At 39.2% G+C, this 23,175-nt stretch overlaps 1 protein-coding gene across 1 annotated transcript in view; it reads right to left on the bottom strand.

Annotated features, from left to right (window-relative positions):
* Positions 1 to 23,175, bottom strand: part of LOC150079670 (ATPase family gene 2 protein homolog A-like) — a 238,027-nt gene that overhangs the window by 44,215 nt on the left and 170,637 nt on the right. Inside the window, exon 11 of the mRNA XM_090383160.1 lies at positions 7,606 to 7,732. Within this exon, the coding sequence (XP_090239286.1) occupies positions 7,606 to 7,732 (127 nt within the window). The remainder of the gene's footprint in view (positions 1 to 7,605; positions 7,733 to 23,175) is intronic.

The following is a 23,175-nucleotide window of genomic DNA, read 5'->3' as shown; positions in this document are numbered from 1 at the left end:
AGCAATTTACCGCCGCATCAGTTTATCGCATTTTACAGTCTAGAAGCAATGAGATGTGTTTGGTCAAATCATAAAAAGTTATTTTTTATTTAAGTTTCTGCCTTAAGCTATGATTAGCATAGTTTCTGGAATTCTATGAACTATGAGGGAATAGTACGGAAATAAAAAAAAAACACGTGTGGAAATATGTAATTTAATAGGTAGATTATGAATTTTAATAGTTACATGTATCACAAAAATAGTTCCCTTACTTTTTTATCAGCTGTATACGATACATGGAGTCAAGGACAAAATATCGCCTCGATTAGTTTATGCATTATTGCCTAACAAGCCTGAGGAAACGTATGTATCTCTACTACAGCAGCTGAAAGTATTGGAACCGGCTATGTCCCCGCAATCAATAACTATAGATTTTGAGATGGCGATGATGGCCAGAAGAGTTTTTCCTGATGCTTCGCAACGTGGTTGTTTTTTCCACTTTTCACAATGTATTTTTCGTTCCATTCAGAATAATGGATTGAAACAACGTTATGAAACTGATGCTAATTTTGCTTTAAATATGCAAATTTTGGCAGCAATTGCATTTGTGCCCACTCCAATTGTGATGGTCATTTTTTTAACATTTGTGTGAAAATGACGTTTTTCCTCCAGAATCGCAAGAAGTTGTTGATTATTTTGAGGATACACGGATTGGACGCCCAACCAGACGAAATCTTCGTCGACCACCAAAGTATTCCCATGAAATGTGGAACGTAAACCAGCTTGTTCTTGAAGGATTAGCAAGAACGAATAATTCTGTTGAAGGGTGGCATAGAAGATTTGAGGAACAAGTCGCTGCTTATCATCCCAACAGTTGGAAATTTATCGATTGCATTAAAAAAGAACAAAGTATTAACAAAATGTGCATTGAACAATATTTAAGTGGAAGTAGTAGTAGTAGTGGCATGTGATGCAAGAAAGCAAGTGTATGAGCTTATGCAACATCAGCCAAAAAAAAAAAAAAAAAAAATCACACCATTCCCTCCAAATGCCTGTCCAGTTCCTCCTTAAATTTATTTAACCTGTCAACTTCCACAACGACAGATGGAAGTTTGTTCCAGCAATTAACCACCCGCTGGCTAAAGGCAAATTTCTGCACATCTATTCTACATCTGTCTTTTCTTAATTTGAATTTATGCCCCCTTAGGTTCGTAATCTGAACAAGTGGAAGGATCCCATCAGAATGGAATCGTTGCCCGGATCAGAAGTGATCCGGGCAACCAAAAAAAGAAGTATCGCGATTGTGATACTTCTTTGTGATACCGCTTCGTGTCTCTGTGAAGAACAGTATCACTACAAATGGGCCAGGTATGTGTGTGATGTACGTTTGTGTGTATTCTGTGTGTGTTCTGTTGTTATGTTCTGGCCGCTTGGCTACCCAGAAGCATCAGTCACCTGGACAGATGATTCTGGGTACTCGTCCACACCACGGGAAGGTGGGCCAGTCCCAGCAAAACACGTACTGTCTCAAGAGAGACTCTGACCCACCTAATGTTGCCAGAAGGTGGGACAGATTCCTCTGGGGGGGGCCCATTCCTAAGGGAGGAGATAAAGAAAGAAGAGCCAAAAAAAAAAAAAAAAAAAAACACCACCTGTGGTGCAGTTAGGGAAAAAAAAATTAAATAAAAAAATAAATAAAATAAAATAAATAATTAATTAATCAAAATATATATATATTAAATAATAATAAAAAATATATATATATTAAATAATAATCAAAATATAAAATATATATTAAATAATAATCAAAAAATATATTAAATAATGATAAAAAATAATAATAATAAAAAATAAAGGAATAATAATAATAACAAAAAACAATGAAATAAATTGGCTGCACTAGAGTGGGAACTCAAGGCAAAGCGCATGGAAAAAAAAAAAGAAATAAACATTAACATAATAAAATAAATAAATAAATTGGCTGCACTAGGGAACTCAAGGCAGAGTGCGTGGATTAAAAAAAAAAAAATAGAAATAAACATGAAAATAATAAAATAAATAAATAAATTGGCTGCACTAAGAGTGGAACTCAAGGCAGAGCGCATGGAAAAAAAAAAAAAGGTATAAAATAATAAAATAAGTAAATAAAATTGGCTGCGCTAGAGTGGGAACTCAGGGCAGAGCACGTGAATAGCATTAAATAAGAAAAATAATAATTTAATAAAAATAAAGAAAAGAAAAAAATATATATAATAAAATAAAATAAATAAATGAATGAAATGAAAATAAATGAATAAATAAACTGGCTGCACTAGAGTGGGAACTCCAGACAGTACGTGAAAAAAAAAAAGAAAAAAGAAGATGGTGGCATGTGAATATAGAACCCTTAAGTCACTGAAGAGGTATTGTTAGGTGCAGTAACAACTATGTAGCTCTGCTTCCTGCACTCAAAGACTTGGGATGCATAGAATTGGAATGCCTTTAGATTGTCAGGTGTTTGGAGTAGAAGCTCTGGTTGCTGTTCTGAGATACCTGGCACAGCCTGCAGCAGGGTCGTTCTTAAGTCATTGTACAACCTGTATTCGAAAAGAAGATGTTTCCAATTCTCTGACCTGCCGCAGAAACTGTTGGTAGCAAACCCAATAGACGTAACTTTTCGTTGAGGGACCCATGTCCAGTAACCAAGTAGGAGGATTCCAAGGTGAGAGAAAGCCAGGTCTTTACCGTTTTCAAGGTTGTAAAAGTGACATCAGGGAGGAATTTTCTGGTAATGGAGCCTGTGTGTGAGGTGTTCCATCTAGACTGCCAAATGTTGATGAGTTCGTTATAACAGCGAGCTCTTTCTGCTTTCAGGTCAGCATTGAGATTTAGTTCTAGGCCCTGTATCTTCATTGGTATTTTCTTTTTAATTCTGAAGTTACGCCCTCTGAAGATTACAAATAGATCAAGCGGCAGAGTTCCAGCTATCACCTGGATGGCAGCTGTAGACACTATTCGGCATAATCTGTGTGTGTGTGGCCAGGAGGATAGCATGTTGAATGGAGTTGACCTTGATTTTTATATGTACTCGTTGAACCCAGTGAAACCACGCTCCTGCTGCATAGGTCACAATGGAGATGAAAACGGCTTTATAATACAGAGAGAGTGTTTTGTTGGAGAGTCCCCAGTTGCTCTTAGAGATCCTCATGATTGCAGCTGAAAATCTTTTCATTTTTACCCCTAGGTATTGTAGATGTGGAAGGAAGCTCAGCTTTTGGTCGATGACCACACCTAGGACTTTAGCCTGTGTCACAATAGGAAGCTGTTTTCCGGAGATCTTGATTTGTGGTGGGCGGCGTAGGTCAAGCTTTGATTTAAAAAGCATCATTTTTGTTTTGCTAGTACTGATTTGAAGCTTGTTGAGAACTGTCCAGGAGTAGAGATCTGCTAGGACAAGATCTGCTTTGTTTTCAAGGTCGGAGCGTGATTTCCCAGAAAAAAACCATAGTCAGGTTATCTGCAAACGCCACAATTTTGCATCCTTCAAAAGATTTAGAAAGCCAGCTGTGCAGGACCATGTTCCACACAAAGGGCCCCAAGACAGACCCTTGTGGGCACCCCCGAGAGGTTGGTCTAGTTATCTGCAGAAGATTGGATTTAACCACTATAGTGCGCTCTGTGAAATAGTTCTGGAAGAGCTTGTAGAGATAGCCGAGTGGTCAGGAGCGGGAGTGCAGTAGCACATGCTCTTTGAGTAGACCGAGGTTCAAGCCCCTGACTGCTAAATACGGTCGATCTGCCAACCCACACTGGACCAGCATGGTAGATTATGGTCTATGTCCCTCAGCATGAATTCCCGAGGGACAGACATGGATGAGGAATGGGGTGATATTGTTGATTATCTAAGAGGTATAGCGCATAATGTTTCTTATTAATAATTTACATACTGTGTTGTAAATATTGCAGTTTCTTAGTAATTAATTATCCCAACGTGACTGATTCTGAAAATTCCATAAACATTCATTTTAAATTTTTGCAGTGTACTATGCCATACCTAATGTTATAATTAGTTTATTTTAAAATTAACCAATTGTTATATTGTTCAAATAATGGATTTTTTACTATTTTTGTGATACATGTAACTATTAAAATACATAATCTACCTATTAAATTACATATTTCCACACTATTCCCTCATAGTTCATAGAATTCCAAAAAATATGTTAATCATAGCTTAAGGCAGAAACTTAAATAAAAAATAACTTTTTATGATTTAACCAAACACATCTCATTGCTTCTAGATGGTAAAATGCGATAAACTGACGCGGCGGTAAATTGCTGGCGGTAAATTTTCCTAGACTCATAATATACAGACTTTTTTCCTGGGCTTCTCAAATTTGATATTACAAATTCGAGTCGATATTCACAAATATCTACATACCTTTCATGAATATGTGGATATCTTTAATATAAATTACCAGGTGATACAGAAGCCTATGGTAGATATAAGAGGGGTTTCCGAAAAGTAAGATAACACATTTTTTTTCTTAATAATGGTGAAAGGAAATGAGATGAAATGCAATGGACAGGTAGACCCATTAATAACGTTCAAAAAGATCGCTAGTGCAGCGTTGTCGTGTCAACTCACAGCAGATTGCAGTTGCAAAATGGCAGCTACCGTGTGAGTGTGATCCAAAACAGGTATTCGTGAAGTTATTCACTTTTTGCAAGCAAAAGGGTCTTCACCAAGTGACATTCACCGTGAACTGGTTGTTGCGTATGGCGAAAAGGTGATGACAAAGAAGCAGGTGTTTTTTGGTGCAATGAATTTAAAGCGGGCAGGCCTTCATCGAGCAAGACAGAAGACAACATTTCGCGCATTGAGGGCATTGTTCTTGAAAGTAGGCGAGTGAAACTGCACGAAATTGCACAATTAGTGAACGTGAGCAAGTCAACTGTTCAAAAAATTGTTCACAATGTCCTTGGCTTTCGAAAGGTATGCTGCCGCTGGGTGCTCTGACAATTGTCAGAGGAAGACAAAGCAAAACGCATGGGGATGTGTCTGGAGAAGCTGTTGCGATACAGTGACAAAGGAGAGGATTTTCTCATTCACATAGTCACAGCAGACAAAACATTGGTTCATCACTTTACCCCGGAGAGCAAACAAGACTCCATGACCTGAAAACATCCACAATCTCCTGTGTGCAAAAAATTCAAAACTATTCCCAGTGTCCGAAAAGTCATGGCTGCAGTGTTCTTGGGATCGCCAAGGCATTCTGTTGGTGGATTTCTTGCTGAAGGGAGAAACAATCAATGTATAGCTTTACTGTGCAATGTTGGAAAAACTGAAAGCCAACATTCGACGCAAACGACCAGGACTCCTGACAAGCCCCTTGATTTTGTTGCATGGCAATGCAACTCTACACTGCCCACACCACTCGGGAGTGATTGCACCGTAATCGTTGGGAAATGATTCTGGTGCAACCACTGTCACATCTCCCCTACAGTCCAGACTTAGTGCCTTCAGACTTCCATTTGTTTGACCCTCTGAAAAAATACCGTTCAGGAAAGCATTTCACAATGGATGAGGAAGTTCATCAGGCAGTGTGATGCTGGTTACTGCATGTGGGCACGGACTTCTTTAGTACTGGTATTGATAAACTGATCCATTGTTGGAACAAGTTAATCAATAAAACTGGAGAATTTGTAGAGAAGTGTGCATGTTCACTTATTTCTTGGTGTGTAATTTCAACTTCGTATTATTAAACATTGAGAGAAAAAATGTGTTACCTTATTTTTCAGAAACTCCTCATAAATCAGTCTGTAATAAAGTTATAAAGGAAGTTAGGCAAGCTAAAACAGATTATCAGAAGTCTCTGGTAAAGAATGCAAAGAAAAACAGCAGAGACTTCTATGCTTATACTAACATTAGAAGGAAGGTGTTGAATCACATTTGGGCCACAATGTCTATGGGTTAACTAATAACGACCCCGCTCGGGTTGCAGACAAATTGAATAGGTATTTTGCATCTACATTCACACATGAGGTATTCTTTAGGGAAGGAGATCACAGAAGTTTATTAAACTCTAATGAGGAGCTAAATGACATTGTGATAACTGAAAGGAAAGTGGAGGAGAAATAGTTGAGGAAGGACATAAAAAAGATTATATCCAGTTATATTAAGAGAGGCAGCAAAGGAGGTAAGCAAACCCTTAGCCATAATTATGATAGCATCCTTGAATTCAGGGGAGGAGCCCTATGGAATAGAGATGTGTGAATGTACCCCCAATTCATAAACAGGGATCAAAAGGCAACATGAGTTATTACAGACCCGGTAGCCTGTCTTTTCCAGGAAAAATAATGGAATCACTGGTTAAAGAAATAATGCAGGACTATCTGGACAGTATGCAATTATACTGCAATCATAGCATGGATTTGTTAAGGGGCAGTCTTGTCTAACCAATCTGATAGTTACTATGGTACAGCGACCAAGGAACTGGATACAAAAAATAATTTTGACATCGTATACTTGGATTTCAGGAAGGTTTTTGATACTGTTGCACATAAAACACTGCTGCACAAACTGGAGAAATGTGGCATTAAGGGCAAGTTTCTGCTATGGATAAAGGGATGGTTGAGCGGGAGAAGATAGAGAGTAGTAATCAATGGACACTGCTCTTTGTGGACTGATGTTATCAGTGGGCTCCTTGTTGTTTTCAGGCTTAATGTCTAAGATGATACGAAGGTTGGCAGGGTGAGCTACTGCAACAAGATCTAGGGAAATTGGGTCATTGTGCTGAAAACTGGCAGTTGAAGTTTAACATTGACGAATGCAAGGTACTGCACATGGGCAGCAATAACCCCAGAGTAACTGATCAACTGTGTGGTACTACACACAGGCTAGTGGAGAATGAAAATGACCTGGAGTAATTATGCAAACAGACATGATATTCTCTGGGCAGTGCAGATCATGGGGTTTTACCAATGATATACAGAAACTTTGCCAGCAGGGATAAGGAGCTGATTATTTCTTTGCATAAAGCCATGGTTAGGCTGTACTTTGAGTACTGAATATAGGCCTGGAGGCCTGTATTCAGTACAGCCTAACCATGGCTTTATGCAAAGAAATAATCAGCTCCTTATCCCTGCTGGCAAAGTTTCTGTATATCATTGGTAAAACCCCATGATCTGCCCTAGCAACATGTCAGCACTAGTGGGGAGATCTCATTGAGTTGTTTAAAGCCTTGAATGAACCGAGTAAGCTGAATGTTAATGGCATTCTTCCACTTGATGAGACTACACTACATGGGGGGGGCATAAATTCAAGTTGAGGAAGGATGGTTGCAGGATAGATGTGCAGAAGTTTGTGTTCAGCCAGTAGGTGGTTAACTGTTGGAACAGGCTTCCATCTGTTGTTGTGAAAGTGGTTGGATTGACTAAATTCAAGGAAGAACTAGACAAATTCTTGGAGGATAAATGGGTGAACTGTGTAGGGTTTTTTTTTTGGCTGATGCTATATAAGCTTGCTTTCTTTCATCATTTGCCATTACTACTACTATTCGTGAAAATGTCAAATTTAATTATGCCTGTCAGAGATTTGCAGAGAAGAAAACTAAAAATACATTACAAAGTTACATAAACTCTTGCCTTGTCAATCATATCTGGTCTGTTAGTGGCTGCTACAACTGTTACACCACGTAATTCTTCTATGCCATCTAATTCTGTGAGGAGCTGTGCCAGTACCCTTTCTCCAACATTGCTTCCACCTGAAGAGCTGAATATCAAATTAATGCAACAATAAGTCGATAAAGAAAATTAATTTTGTACAATACATATAAATCCTTATAATTCTCAGATGATTTTTTCCTGTATCCCTATAATTCTACAACTATCAACTTTCATCATAAGAAAAGAACTTCATTATGAATTATTATAATGCATTTATTAATATCATAATAATGATAGGGTTAGCAGATGAGAAAATTCATAATAGCATTCTTTAAATCACTGAACAAGCACAAGTAAAAATAAAAATTTAATTTATGGACTAAAATATATACAAATAAAAAATAACAAATTAGGTAATAGGGTAAAAGAAGTGTTTTCTCAAGAACTGTTTACCAAAACCTCACCATGTGATATTGAAGTGGTGGGCAGGGAAGGGAAACCATTACAACAGCAGGTGCACAGTTGTCTTTGCCTCAACTACTCAGATTTTAGAGAAAAAAATGCAAGAAATATTTTGAAATGGGATTAAAATTTTATTTGTAATTCTGGCAGTATAATAAGATCAAAAAACATCATTAGAAACAGTCTTGTTATTAAAAAAAAAAAAAAAAAAAAAAAAAAAAACAAGCTTCCCAACCAACTGCATAGACAAAAATAGAGACCACAAATGGCTGAAAAAAGAAGAAAACTGAAACACTATGTTAAGTTACCATAGCAGTAGTATTTGTTGAGGAACATGGTGCCATAAAGAATTTTTTTACAGCTAAACTTCCAATTAAAAAATAATTAATGATGGAGAATCAAAAATGAATATTTTACTGGAAGAATACTGTGATTCACAATTATATGATTCTAACAGATATTTAAATTCATAAGTTTTACTGTTTTTGGTTCATTAAATACACCAATGTACCAACTACATGGTTACGGCACCTATCAACATTAAATTTGGTACAAATATTCTAAATAAGTCCTGAAATTCTGAAAAGGGCTGACGCTACTGTTTCAAATTTATCTTTGAACTGGAAAACAAAGTGCACCTACTGACCACTTTGTTTCTGGTTCATAATGGTGATACTATGCTTCTTTGGTGTTATAACTAGGTAATGCATCAATAGCAAAATCTCTAATTTAAGTTTCTGTTATTTGGACAGACATTTCAATCTACTGTTCACAATTACCAATAATGGAGAAGTTTCTGAAAAATATTGCATATTGATAAATGTCTAATATTGAAAATGTCAGCCAGCTCATCAGTGGGTATCCCTCAGTTATCCTTTACCCAAACATACATTAACTTCTGCCCTGGCCATTCCTCATCTTTAATGGCAGTCTTCAGTGAATTGTTTGCACCTTCATTTTACTGCTGGTCAAGTACAAATATTTTTTCTACATATTGTGTGCATATGGTATGTGGAAAAATAGCTGAGGACTGAATTCTTCGGAGAGAGAACTGGGCATCCTTTACATTTAAAAATATAAAATAAAGTGATTGTGAAAATATATATACAGTAAAAGTCTGAAAATCCGGATTCTCAGGCAGTACTTTTAAAATTCAAATTTAAGATGGAATAAAGAAGAGATGACCAGGAAAATTTTGACAGTTTATTCATTAGCAAATAAAGCATGCTTCATTTATCAAAACAAGCAGTTTTAAAGAAAAATAAAGTCAACACCTGATAAAGATGTAAACATATAAATTTTCAACACAAAAAAAAAGAAAAAAGAGTGTAATGCTTGAAATTGTGTTTAAAAATGAATAATGTAAAAGAAAAATACAGTATATAAATGAAAAAGCAGAAGTTACATATTTTATATAAATTAATTATTTGTTTTAGTTTATTAATGAAATATTTTCATATAAAATACAAAGTTCGAAAAGCAAACAAATATTTATTCATTTTTTTCCATGATTTCCATTGCATCTGTTGCACTGCTTGTGGATGGAACAATTGCAGCTTTTACTCTATCTGCTGCACTGCTTGATGTTTCTATTGCTTTCTTTAAATACTTTCGTATATCATCTTGTTTACGACTTTATAATTTCTTTGTGATAAAATTATTATGCACCATGTGCGCATGCACGACGTCCTGAAGACTGAAGCTGTGGTTCTGTTTCATAAATTTAATAATTGTTTCAATGAACTTTTCTGCAGTAGCCCAAAATATCTTTTCTTCTTCAACTTTGTCATTTTCTTCAACAGATTCTTCTGAATAATTCTCTTCTATCTTATCAGGAGTTATAATGCTTTGAATAATTTCTTGATCAGTGAAAGTCGCTACAACTTTAACATCATCTTCAATGCATATCCACTCTTTTATGTCATCAGCATTAAGTTTGCGTAGAGGGTTGTCTTTCGTATATAATTTAACAGTTTCCATCAGTTCTTTCACTTCAGATGTCTTAAGCTTTATGTGAAATCTTTCAAAATCTTCACTTCAATCAGATTGTAGATTTGCAAACATCATGTCTGGCCATAACTTTCGCCACACTCTTAAGAGTTACAGGCTTGACTGCATTCCATGCAGTCGCGAGTGAAAATGTTGCATCTTTGATTGTAAAACTGCATTGAAATTCTGAATGGTCAACATTCTTATGCATCATTTTCATCATAAAATCATTTTTATAGTGACATTTAAAGTTCCTAACGACTCCTTGATCCATGGGTTGTATTAATGGTTTTACGTTTGGTGGCAAGTAACATGCAAAAATATTTCTGCAATCAAACACTAATTTTGATTCATGCGGGTGGGCCCTACAGTTGTTGAGAAGTAGCAGGTACTTTGTATTTGCAGGCTTCCCCAATTTTCTCAAGTTCTGATGAACTAATGGAACAAAATCATGAAGAAACCAATTGTGAAATACATCTTTGTCAATCCAAGCATTCTTTTTGGGCTTTATAAGTCACAGGTAAGTGCACAATTCCTTTAAAGGCCGGTGGGCGCTGAAATTTACCAATCACCAAAAGCTTAATTTTATGCTGACCTGAAGCATTAGCACAAATAAGAATGGTAACTCTTTCCTTATTAAGCTTAAACCCTGTTGCATTTCATTCTTGGCTTCCAGCCAAAGTTTTTGTGGGCAAACACTTACAGTAAACTGCTGTTCCATCAGCTTTATAAATTTGATCGGCTGTAAGGTATAGTCAGATACAATTTTTTTCAAATGTTGCCCTATATTCTGTTGTTTCTTGTGTATCAGCTGACTGTCTTTCTCCAGCAATATCTAACTGTCTAATACTATGACGAGCCTTGAAATTCGGTCAATCACAATGAATTTTAAATATACAGTCATCCCTCGATTTGGGCACCTTGTGCAATGAAATTTTTGCAATGGTAGATCGTGGCACATTTTGAAGGAAAAAAGTAGATCGCATCACAAATTAAGTTGGCCACTCCTGCTATATATGGTAAATGGAAAGAGTAGGACAAAAATTATAGCATTGCCATGGTTTGATTGCTCGTTTCAAAATGGCGACCGCGAGCTCGCTAGTTGTTGCTGGGCATCTGTGGCACTCATGCATGCATGTGCACACAGTCCACTAAATTTAAATAGTTTGTGAGTTTTCTAAATGTCTGGATTCTCAGGTGGTCTGGATTTCTGGCATTCTGATTTTCGGACTTTTACTGTATGTATTAAAATCTTGTAAAAATTATGTACAAATTAAAATCTTGATTATATAAACAGAAAAAAACAAATGTCAAATAGTAGCTTTTGGTGCTGTCAACCTGAACTTTATGCTGTTGTCAACCTGAAAATTTCAGTGCAAGCCTCATTTTATACTTCAGGAAACCTATACTTTCAAAGTAGTGCTGTAATGTATTACGAGGGTGAAAAACTTTATGTCCTTTTACCTTAGTGTCTTATGAGGGTGAGGAAATTTTACTAAGTGCTCATAGATGACATGCTTGCATCTTGATCCTACAGGTGTTCAGGATTGCGACTTTCTGGAGTTCCTTGTAAGTGTTTGCTGGGAGCCCTATTGCTGCTAGGCTGTTATGTAGGGTCTTTGGCACCAATACCTGTGGTTGACACGATGATCGGGATGGTTGCTACTTGTTGCATGTGCCACATCTCTTTGATCTCCTGTCTTAGGTTTGTGTACTTCCTGATTTTTTCCCCACAGATTTTCTGCAGGTTGCCAGTGTTGGGTACCGCTATGTCAATCAGATAGGTAGCCTTTTCCTTCTTGTCCACAAGGGTTATGTCTGGTCTGTTGTACGAGATTGTCCTATCCGTTATTATGGCGCATTCCCAGTACAGCTTGTGGGTTCGGGTCTCTAGTACTACCTGAGGTTCGTACTTGTAGTACGGTACACTTTCTTCGATCAACTGGTATTTCCTTGCTAGCTTCTGATGTATTATCCTGGCTACCTGGTCGTGTCTATGAGTGTACTCAGTCTGGGTGATCACCTTGCATCTCATGGTGATGTGTTGGATCGTTTCTGAGGACAGGTGGCATCGTCAACATGTGCCACCTAACACTCCGGGATCCTTGGCGATGTATTTTCTATAGTTCCTGGTGTTGACTGCCTGGTCTTGGACGGCGAGCATGAATCCTTCAGTCTTGGGGAAGAGCGTCCTGCTCGTGAGCCATGCATTGGAAGCAGTTTTATCTATGTGACCCTGATGAAGATCATTGTAGTGTCTGCCATGGAGTGTCTTCTCTACCCATCTTTCTAGCTTCGTTTGTACCCCCTGGTTTGGGGGGGAACTCCTTGCTTAGGTTGAGTAGGGTATACCGCTTGTCTATCTTCCTTATGGCCTGGGTGGAGTGCTGCTGTGTGTTTCTGGAAATAATCCTTCAGGTTAACTATCGCTGTCTTCTGTTGCTCAATGAGGTCTATCAGGCCCCTTCCTCCTTCTTCCTGGGCAATTGTCAGTCTCTCCATGGCAGCTCTCGGATGGTGTTCGCGGCTCTTGGTCATCATTGTCCTTGTCTTTCTCATGATATCTTCCAGCTCAGTGTTAGTCCAATCTATGACTGCAAAGGAGTATGTTAGCACTGGGACTGCATAGGTGTTTATGGCTTTAACTGTGTTCCCTCCATTCAGCTTTGCTTTCAGCAGGTTTCTGAGTCTCTGATGGTATTTTTCGGTCAGGCAGGCCTTAATTTCCTTGTGCTGTAACTGCTGAGCCTGCATCATCCCCAAGTATTTGTAGGCCTCTCCCTGTGCCATGGCTTCGATCTCTTTACCACTCTGCAGCTGGTAGTTTCGGCTGACTAATTTTCCCTGACGCAATCCATGGGTCTTGCATTTGTCTAGACCAAATTACATCCTAATATCCTTGCCGAATTCTTCGGTGATCTGGAGTAGTTGCTGAAAGTGCTTCTCGGTTCCCACGTAGAGCTTGATGTCATCCATATACATCAGGTGGGTGAGGATGTACAGGTTCTTCTTTCCTTCTTTGATGTTATATCCATACTTGCTACTGTTGAGCATGGTAGATAGCAGGTTAAGTGCTAGACAGAACCACAATGGGCTCAAAGCATCTCCCTGAAAGATTCCTCTCCTGATGGGGATTGGACTGGTTGTGATGTTTTCGACCTTAATTTCCTTGTGCTGTAACTGCTGAGCCTGCATCATTACTCCATTTCACCATCGTTTCTCTTAGGAAGTTTGTCACTATCGGATTGACTTTGTAGATTTTCAGCGCCTCTATTAGCCAGCAATGAGGCACAGAGTCGAAGGCTTTGTGGTAATTGATGTAGGCTGTGTACATATTGCAGCGCTTCTTGTGTGCTTGCTCCGTAACTGCAGCATCTATGGTTAATTGCTCCTTGCATCCTTTGTTCAGCCGCTTGCATCCTTTCTGCTGTTTGGCCATTATGCTCTAGCTCTCCAAGTGGTTTGCTATCGTCCTGGTTATGCAGCTGGTCAGGATCTTGTACGTTGGGAGGCAGGTTATTGGCCTATATTTCGCTAGGCTTCTTGTATTTTCGTCTTTAGGCTTCAGATATGTGATTTCCTGAGTGAGAAACTTCAGAATTGTCTCTGGGTGCCTTATCATTGGGGTTGTTGTTGTTGTTGTTGTTGGGTTTAACGACACATAGGCTACTTGGGCCATATTGTGTCTTCTAATGGTGAATATGAAATAATAACTATATTTTATGATATATTTGTATCCGGTTTAGGAAAGTAAATAGTTACTTTTTATTAGGATCATCTCCCAGAATCTGCAATAAATTTATTGATGACTGTGTTTTAGCAATTGATTTAAAAGTATCTAAGCGGATGTTCTGAAAGTGGCGACAGTCCACTAACAAATGGCTAATGGTCAGTTGTACTTGACATGATGTACATTGTGGAGCGCTGTCATTAGTTAATAGATACAGGTGAGTGAAATGAGTATGCCCAATCCTGAGCCTTCCTAAAATGGTTTCTTCTCGTCTGCTTTTCTGGAAGCTGGAGGGCCACAGCTTTGGTTCTGGTTTTATTTGGTATAATTTGTTTCCTGGATAACCTCTCCAGATTAATGACCAGCTATTGTAACATGCTTTACAGATGATGTGTTTGTAATCAGTATATGGGGTTCGAAAAGTCTGCAAACGAGTAGTATCTGGTTGTTTGGCTGCAAGATCTGCTCTTTCATTTCCTGCTATCCCAGAATGACCTGGAATCCAGCAGAATGTCACAGTTTGGTTTAACTCATTACACACAAGTAATTTAGAATGGATTTGTTTTATTACAGGGTGACAGGAGTTGGTATTACTATTTATGGCAGAGACAGCACTGAGCGAGTCAGTGTATATTATGGCAGACGAAATTAGAAGTTGAGTAATGTGACCTAGAGCCAAGTTAATAGCATAAAGCTCAGCAGTGAAGATACTGCATTCTACAGGTAATGAGACAGAAGTGCTGAAAGATGGAAAGATCGCCGCAGCACCTACTTGGGTCTCAGTTTTCGATCCATCTGTATAGATCTGACAGGCCTGTGAATTAGAAGCAGAGTGAGCTTCATGTAACTGTGAAATATTGAAGGGACACAAGGTGTTCTTTTCCCCACTGTTGGAAATAGTCATCGTAAATTGCACAGATATTTGTCCACGGTGGATCAGGCGGTGTTATGTCCTGATATATATTGCCGATTTCAATATTCCACGTTTGAGTTAGTTCTTTAAGTCTAAGAGGTCTGTTTTCATTTGGTTTACTGTTGTAAAATGAGTCCCATTTGGTATTGTACAGACATCTCCAATTTGGGTGGGAGGGAAGACTGCGGATTTTTGCGGCATCTATTAAAAGCAATGTTTTCCTCCGAAGATGTAAGGGAGGTTCGTGGGCTTCAATGTAAAGGCTCTGGACTGGGGAGGTTCTGAAAGCCCCTAGAGAAACTTGAAGGGCACTGTGCTGGATGGTATTTAATCGTTCTAAAGTGCTCTTCCTCGCAGAGTCATACACTGGAGAACCGTAGTCCAAATGGGATCTGATGAAAGCTCTATAAATATGGATAAGCGTATGCCGATCAGCACTCCATGACATGGATGACACACACCGAAGGATATTCAATTTCTTCAAGCAGATGGTACGAAGATAGGCCACATGTGCTTGAAAGTTCAGTTTTCTATCTAGTATCAGGCCAAGAAAGCGGACAGTGTTAACCAAAGGAACCAACACATTTTTTATCTTTAACTCAGGATCAGGATGAAATGACCGGAGTTTGCAGAAATGAGTGGTAGTGGATTTCTGTTCAGCAAGATGGTATCCATTGCGTAAAGTCCACGATTCTATTCTGTTTAGAATAATTTGTAACTGTCTTTCGATAGTATTCATATTTTGTGATTGGCACGATATGGTGAGGTCATCTGCATACATATATACTTCAATAGTTTTTGGAAGATCTTCCAATATATTGTTCACCCTAATTGCAAATAGGGTTGGACTCAGTATGGAACACTGTGGGACACCCTCTTCTTGAATATGAGATGTTGATAGGAAGTTTTGATATCTGACTTGAAAGGTACGTAACTTTAAAAAGTTCTGAATAATTTGAGGGAGATAGCCTCTCAACCCTAACTGATGCATATCTGTGATAATACCATGACGCCATGTGGTATCAAATGCTTTCTGAATATCCAGGTTAACCATAACTAAATGTTGTCTCCTGATGAAGGCGTTACGTATGTTGGATTCAATTTTGACAAGTAAATCTAGGGTGGACCTGTTTTTGCGGAAGCCATGTTGGTGATCAGAAAGCAGATTTTGGGAGTCTAGAATCCAGGTGAGCCTCTTATGCACCATCCTTTCGAAGATCTTGTCCAAACAGCTTGTCAATGATATTGGTCTGTAATTTTGAACTAGAGAGGTATCTTTTCCCGGTTTTGGTATTGCACAAATATAGGAATGACGCCATGAGAGAGGATATGTGTTTTCTGAGAGGATCCTGTTATAAAATAGCAATAGTGTGTACAGATCTGCTTCACACAGATGTTTAAGCATTCTGTAGTGAATGCCGTCTGGTCCTGCTGCACTATTTGGAGATTTGCTCAAGGATTCTTTGAGTTCAGCTATAGTAAAGGGCTGGTTATATGGAAGTGGGAGATTAGTTGAAAAATTCAATTTTTTACGTTCTTCATTAGTTTTAATTCTCTGAAAAGCAGTCACGTAAGTGGTTGAGGCAGAAGTATTATAGAAAGATTCTGCTAAAGCATTTGCGATGTCAGTAGGAGAAGATAAGTCCTGCCCATTCCACTGTATTATTGGAGACTGTAACGGTAGAAATTTTCCATTGAGAGCTTGTATTTTTTTCCAGATAATCCGAGTGTCAGTATTTTTGTTAATAGTTGAGGCGAACTTAATCCAGGAGTCATGTTTTGTTTTTTTCCTAATTTGTCTTGCTTTGGCTCTCAGTTTTTTGAAAACTATAAGGTTGGCGGTAGTAAGGAATTTGCGAAATTGGTTCCAAGCACGGTTTTTTTTCTACTTTTGCTATGGTACAATCTTGATTCCACCATTGGTTTTGGTGTACCCGCTTGCTCTGGTTGGATTTTGGAATAGAAATTTCGGCTGCTGATAATATATGGCTGGTAATGTGTTCGGTTACGTCATCAATATGTTCTTGTTGTACATACTGTTTGTTTAGTAGGACACAAGTACAGTAGTTTTTCCAGTCTGCTTTGTGGAAATTCCAAGATATACGAGCTTTGGGGCATGATACGACCTGTGTTTGAATTGAGCTGATGATGGGAAAATGGTCACCGTGGAATGGATCATTCAACACCAACCATTCCATACTTGGAAAAAGAGATGCTGAACAGATAGATAAGTCTATGGCAGATGTTGTACCTGTAGGTAATTGAACATAAGTTGGAGAGCCAGTGTTTAATACAGTCAGATTATGGTTATCTAGGAATGTTTCAATTAATTGGCCTCTCTTATCTATAGTGGATGATCCCCACAATGGATGGTGACCGTTGAAATCACCGAGTAAACAGACAGGAGGTGTCAGTTGTGTTAAAAGGTTGTCAAGTTCAGTCTGGGAAAAAGGATAATTAGGTGGTATATAAACAGATGCAAGGGTTAATGATATTCCCATTGCTATCCGAACTGCTACAACTTCTAGGGAGGTTTCTACTTGGAGATGTCTTGATGGTATAGTAGTTTTGACAAGAATACCTACCCCTCCACGGGAAGAAGAGTCAGAATCCCTGTCTCGCCTAAACATAGTATAGTTTTTGAATTTGAGTGAAACTTTTGGTGATAAAAATGTTTCCTGTAAGCATACTCCTAATGCGTTAGTTTGTATGAGTAAATCATTCAGGTCAACTATATTACTGCGTAATCCTCTGCAGTTCCATTGTAGGAATTTGTTCATTGCTTGGGTTTATTTGATGAAGATTGATCTGACTGTTTTTTTCTGAGGTTTCTGCCTGCTTATTTTTGATTTTTCATTTCTGGGAAAGTTTGGGCGTCCTGTGTCCATGGTATCATTGGCATGTAATTCTAGTAGTGTGTCTTCGTCCTCTGACTGAACCTCCATTTCCACGTTGCTATAGCGTGGTTTCATTGTCTTTTGATTTTCGACACTAACAGATTTTGTTCTTTCGGGCAAGGTTGAGATGGCATCAGTTGGGATACTGATTGGTGTGTTGCTGGTTTCATTAACTGTAGATTTTTTATTGCACGTTAGCATAGTTTTTGCCCAGGTGGCAAATGAAATGGTTGGTTCTATGGAGACATCTGTCTAAGTTGAAATTGACCGGCTGTTTTTAGTGACTGATGCATATGATCGGCTAGGCATGATTAACAGTATTTGCTTCCTTGCTTCAGGGTATGTGACTTTACGCTCCACCTTATATTTCTGGATTTGTTTGCCTGTTTTCCAAAGGTCACAAGCTTTAGAGAAGGCAGGATGGCTTCCTTTACAGTTAGGGCAACTAGGAGTGGCAGCTGTACAGTCTCCTTGGGAATGCTCCTTAGAGCCACAAATAGGACACACAGCATCACCTCGGCATGCCGTCTGAGAATGGCCATACTTCTGGCACTTAAAGCAGTGAATGGGATTTGGGATGCAGGGCCGAATCTTGCAGTTTAAATAACCTGCTTTAACAGAAGATGGAAGAGTCGGAGTACTAAATGTCAAAATGACAGACCTGGTTGGTAGTAGGTTGCCATCTTTTTTGGTCATTATTCTCCACGCACGAGTCACTTTTTGTTCCCTGAGTTCTTGTATTATCTCTTCTTCTGACATGGATAGCAAGTCCCATTCACTGATAAATGCCTCTAGAGGTGTTAAGAGTGTTATGGGGCGTAACTGACACTGGAATACTGTTAAATGATGTTAATTTTAACAGCTTCTCTGAGTGAGTTGTCTTAGACGTTTCAATTAGAAGGTCTCCAGATTGGAGACGCTTAACCATTTTAGGAGATCCACAAACCGATTCTAAACATTTCTGTATAAGAAAAGGCGATAGTTTGCCAACAGGTTGTGTGGATAATGAGTGCATTATAAGAAATGCTGGAACGTCATTATTCTGATTTTCCGTCCTTAGTCGCTTCAGATGATTGGAGTCATGGTCGTCGTCTGGAATTTCTGATCTTGAGCTCGAGGGCTCTAACAGTGGATAGTTACTTATATCCATGTCGGCTCCTTTTGGCCCTGGGGGTTTGTCTTTACCACCCAGGTTACCGGCCCCACCACGGGGAGGCAGGAGCAGTGCCACAAGGTGACCAAGCGACTATTAGTTGTATTAGTAATAAAGAAAACGAAACAGAAAGGTTTCTTTCCTTTCTGGGCCTTTGCCTACTTCTTGTAGAACGAAAGAGCTGCTTAAATGTAAAATGAGGAAAACGGTATTCGTAAATAAACAGAATATATATAATGGCAAAAGCTCTTTAGATAGCTCGCTTTGAGAAACGCAATGAGATCGCTTGGCCACGGAACGCTTGGCACCCGGAGCCTATCATTTGGGTGAACTGCTCTGCCAGGTGCTTGTGTGTGCAAGTGAGCTTCTTGTACCAGTAGTTGTGGATGTTATCTGTTTCTGGAGTTCGCCAGTTGCGAGAGTTCTTGTTCGTCTGTATTACTTCTTCCCAAATCTCCCATCCTCTCATTTCTTGTACGTCCTTGGTTTTCTTGCATTCTAGTTCTATCCAGGTGGCTCGGCTGTTATGTTTTACTTCCCTGCTCCATATGTTTCCCCAGAAATCCTCAATTGTTTTCTTCTCAGGTGGTCTGTTCCCTTGTTTCTCGTCTTCTCCGAGATTCCTGTAGAAACCACTTTGGTCGTCATCAAAGATTCGGTTGTTTATTTTCCTCTTGGAGCTCTCTTTGTATTGGCGTAGTCTCTTGCTGAGTGCAAGGAGGTTCTGCTTCAATGTGTCCAAGTACGCTCCTATTCTCTGATTTTTTTGTCTCATGTTTGCTGTGGACGCTGTCTCTCTTGAGGGTGCTCTTCACTTTTCCAATTCATTTCTTATTCCTACTGCCCCATTGGTACTGGGCCAATTGCCCTATCTTGATCCTTAATTCTTCTATCTTCTGCTGAAGTCTTCTTTCCCAAGCTGGTGGTTTCTTCTGTTTTTGGTTCTTCTGCTGCTGGTCTCTCACTTCTCTTCCATTAATCCTCTTGGCTGCTACCGCAGCACAATACATTGCTGTGTGGATGGCCTCCAGTGTTGCACCACTGCCGTTGAGGTAATGCAGTATTATGTGCCGATTCAGGTGGTCTGTGACTCTCCACAAGGTTCTATTTGGCCTCTGCTTCGGTATCACGTGTGTTTTTGTGGGTCCATTCCTTCGAATTCTGTTAGGGTCTTCTTCCACTCGTCCTCTATTCTGGGTATCACGACCTCGTCTGTTTCCACTTCAGCTGCTGTGGGTTGCATTTCTCTTGCTCTTCTGTCTCTGGTTTGGCAGTGGTATGTCCTTCCTCCTCTAGTTGCATATTCTTTATCCTTTGTAGTTGATTTTTTTTTTTTTTTTTTTTTTATGAGAACCCCAAACACGAGAGGTATTAGAACCTATAGTACTTAGTACCGTGCTTGGGTTGGAGGTTGAGAAGACGAAAGAAGATATTTGTTGATATTCGACTTGAACTTTTCAGGAAATATGTATGAAGGAAGGTTGTTCCAGAAAACGGCAGTTGAATGAATAAATGAGGAAGATGAAAAGTTGGTTCTGTGGGTTTGAAGTTGGACAGTAAATGGATGTTGGCTGGTGGCGGCACGTGTTCGGACTGTTTTGAAAGAGAGAGCAGGAATTATAGAAGCCAATTCAGAAGAACAGTGCCCATGGAAGTATTTGTAGAAGAGGCATGCAGCAGAAACAGTGCGTCTATGAGACAGCAAGTGGAGAGACTTTGTTAGAGGTGAATCATTAATTAACCTAACTGCCCTCTTCTGAATGGAATCAAGAAGCCTGAGAGAGGTTTTGGGGGCACAACCCCAGATGTGGGAACAGTATTCCATGGCAGGGCGGATTTGCAATTTATACAGAGTGAGCAGCTGTTTGGAAGAAAAGTAACTCCGAGAGCGAAAGAGAAAACCGAGTTTTTTAGATGCAGAGGAAGCAATATTTGTAATGTGCTTGTGCCAAGAGAGATTAGAAGTCAGGGTAATCCCCAAAAGAGATATATCATTTTGCCTAGAAATCGGAGTGTCACTAAAAATAAGCATAGGAGCAGAAGAATCCTTTTTGCGAGATATAAGACAAGACTGAGTTTTAGAAGGGTTGAAATCAACTAAGTTGTCTTTGCCCCACTGGAGAATTACCTGAAGATCGGCATTTAAGGAATTGGTAACAGATTTTCGAAAAGTTGAAGCGGATTGAGCAGGACAAGGTTTCTCAAAATGGAAAGTTGAATGCAATGTGCTATCATCTGCAAAACTATGGATAGGATTTCCAGTCAATGGAAGAAGGTCATTATTATACAAGAGGAAAAGAGTGGGGGAAAGAACTGAACCTTGGGGGACACTGGCATTAGTGGAGAAGTTCGAAGACAGAGAGCCATCTACCATCACCCTCAGTGAGCGATTAGAGAGAAAACTGGATAACCAATTATTTAAAACAGTTGGCAAACCATAAGATGGAAGCTTGTTTAGAAGACCTTTATGCCAAACACGATCAAAAGCCTTTGAGATGTCAAGAGCAACTACTTGTGTTTCACCGAACCTTTCCATTGAATTAGTCCATAAATGGGTAAAATAAGCCAGAATATCACCAGTGGATCGACACTGGCGGAATCCATACTGGCGATCGTTGATCAGACGGAAGGTTTCTAGGTAGTTTAAGAGTTGGAGGTTAATTGATTTCTCCATTACTTTAGAAAGAGTAGAAGTAATTGCAATGGGACGATAATTGGATGGGAGGGATTTGTCACCCTTTTTAGGAACTGGCTGGATATGAGCAAATTTCCAAGCAGAAGGAAAAACACCTTTGGAATAAGAAAGTGAAAAAAGGCGGCAAAGAATAGGAGTAAGTTCAGGTGCACAGGTTTTGAGAACAAGTGGAGAAATACCATCAGTACCTGGAGCTTTCTTAGCATCAAGACTCATCAAAATCCTTCTGATATCCTTTTGACGGAAGACCACAGGAGGCATTGAATGGAGTGTGTTAGGAATGGTGGGAGGTGTTTTACCAAGATCATTAATACATGAGCTCGAAGAAAAATGGGATGCTAGCAGGTCAGCTTTATCCTTGGCTGAAGTGACAACAGAACCATCTGGTTTGGACAGAGGTGGGAGCAGAGATGGGCAAAAGTTGCGGCCAATAGCTTTGGCAAGAGACCAGAATGCTCGGCTACCATTAGGGCAAGAAGCAAGTTTTCTACTCTTAGCCTGTTCAAACTCTAGTTTGGACTGATTAATAACTGCTTTACAATTGTTGCGAGCTTTGGTGTAGGCAGAAAATGAAACTGAAGAATTAGAAACAAGCCAATTAAGATATGCAACATTCTTCTCTTGGACAGCCTTAGCACATTTATTGGAAAAGCAAGGTTTAGATAAAGGACGAGATTTTAAAGTGGAGTGTGAGATAAAGGATTCCATTCCTGCAAGAATAATTTCACTGACACGATCTGAGCAAACGTTGACATCAGAAGTTTTGAAACAATAATCAGACCAAGGAAAAGAAGAAAAGAAGTCTCGCAGGTCATCCCACTTTGCATTCTTGTAATGCCAAACAATACGAGGTTGGGAATAGCCATGAGATAAAGGTTCCATTGGAGAAGAGACAATCACCAAGTTGTGATCTGAATTGCCTAAAGGACCTCTCACTTCAACCTTGTACTTAGAAGGGTTGTTTGTGAGAAAAAGATCAAGCGTATTGGCTGTATGATTAGGATTGTCCGGTATTCTTGTAGGTAAATGAACAATTTGTGCTAGGTCATTAGTAATTGCAAAAGCCTCAGCATCTCGACCTGCTGGGTCGGTGTGACTAGAAAACGGAAGCCAGCTGGAGTTGTGAACATTAAAATCACCAAGGAAAATTACCTCACTGTTAGGAAAGTTGGACTGTAGAAAGTCAAGTTGCAAAGAGAGGAAGTCAAAGAGCTCCAAGTGATTAGTGGAGTTGGAAGAACGGTAGAGAGACAACAGATGAATTTGACACAATGAGGTAGAGAGATTTTAAGCCAGAGAAGATCAAAGAGAGGAGATTCCAAATTGCCAAGTCTCTGACAGGGAATATCAGAACGGACATATGCACAAGTACCACCTTTGAGGCGAAAGGAATCATACAGCAAATAATTTGGACATCTGAGATGAGCAGTAGTTGAATCAACTGATAACTGAGATTCAGTCAGAAAAAGTACATGGGGTTTGGAAGACTGCAAGTGGAAATGGACATCGTTGAGATTGGAACTGAGACCACGTATATTTGTGAAATGAATTAGGGAGTCCTTGGGAGGTTTAGATCTTTTCGCAGATAAGCTTGCTCTATTATTTTGACAATTCATGGTGTATTCAATAGTAAGAAAAAGTGGGTGGGACATGCTGTATGAAGTAATGAAATTTTTGGATATGGCGTACATGTGGTAAGAATATACCCAG

Source organism: Mastigoproctus giganteus, chromosome 10 (assembly GCF_048544385.1).
Source record: "Mastigoproctus giganteus isolate SK-2022 chromosome 10, ASM4854438v1, whole genome shotgun sequence".
NCBI lineage: Eukaryota > Metazoa > Arthropoda > Arachnida > Uropygi > Thelyphonidae > Mastigoproctus > Mastigoproctus giganteus.
Note: the sequence above shows the minus strand (reverse complement) of the source record. Positions and strands in the feature narration are given on the sequence as shown.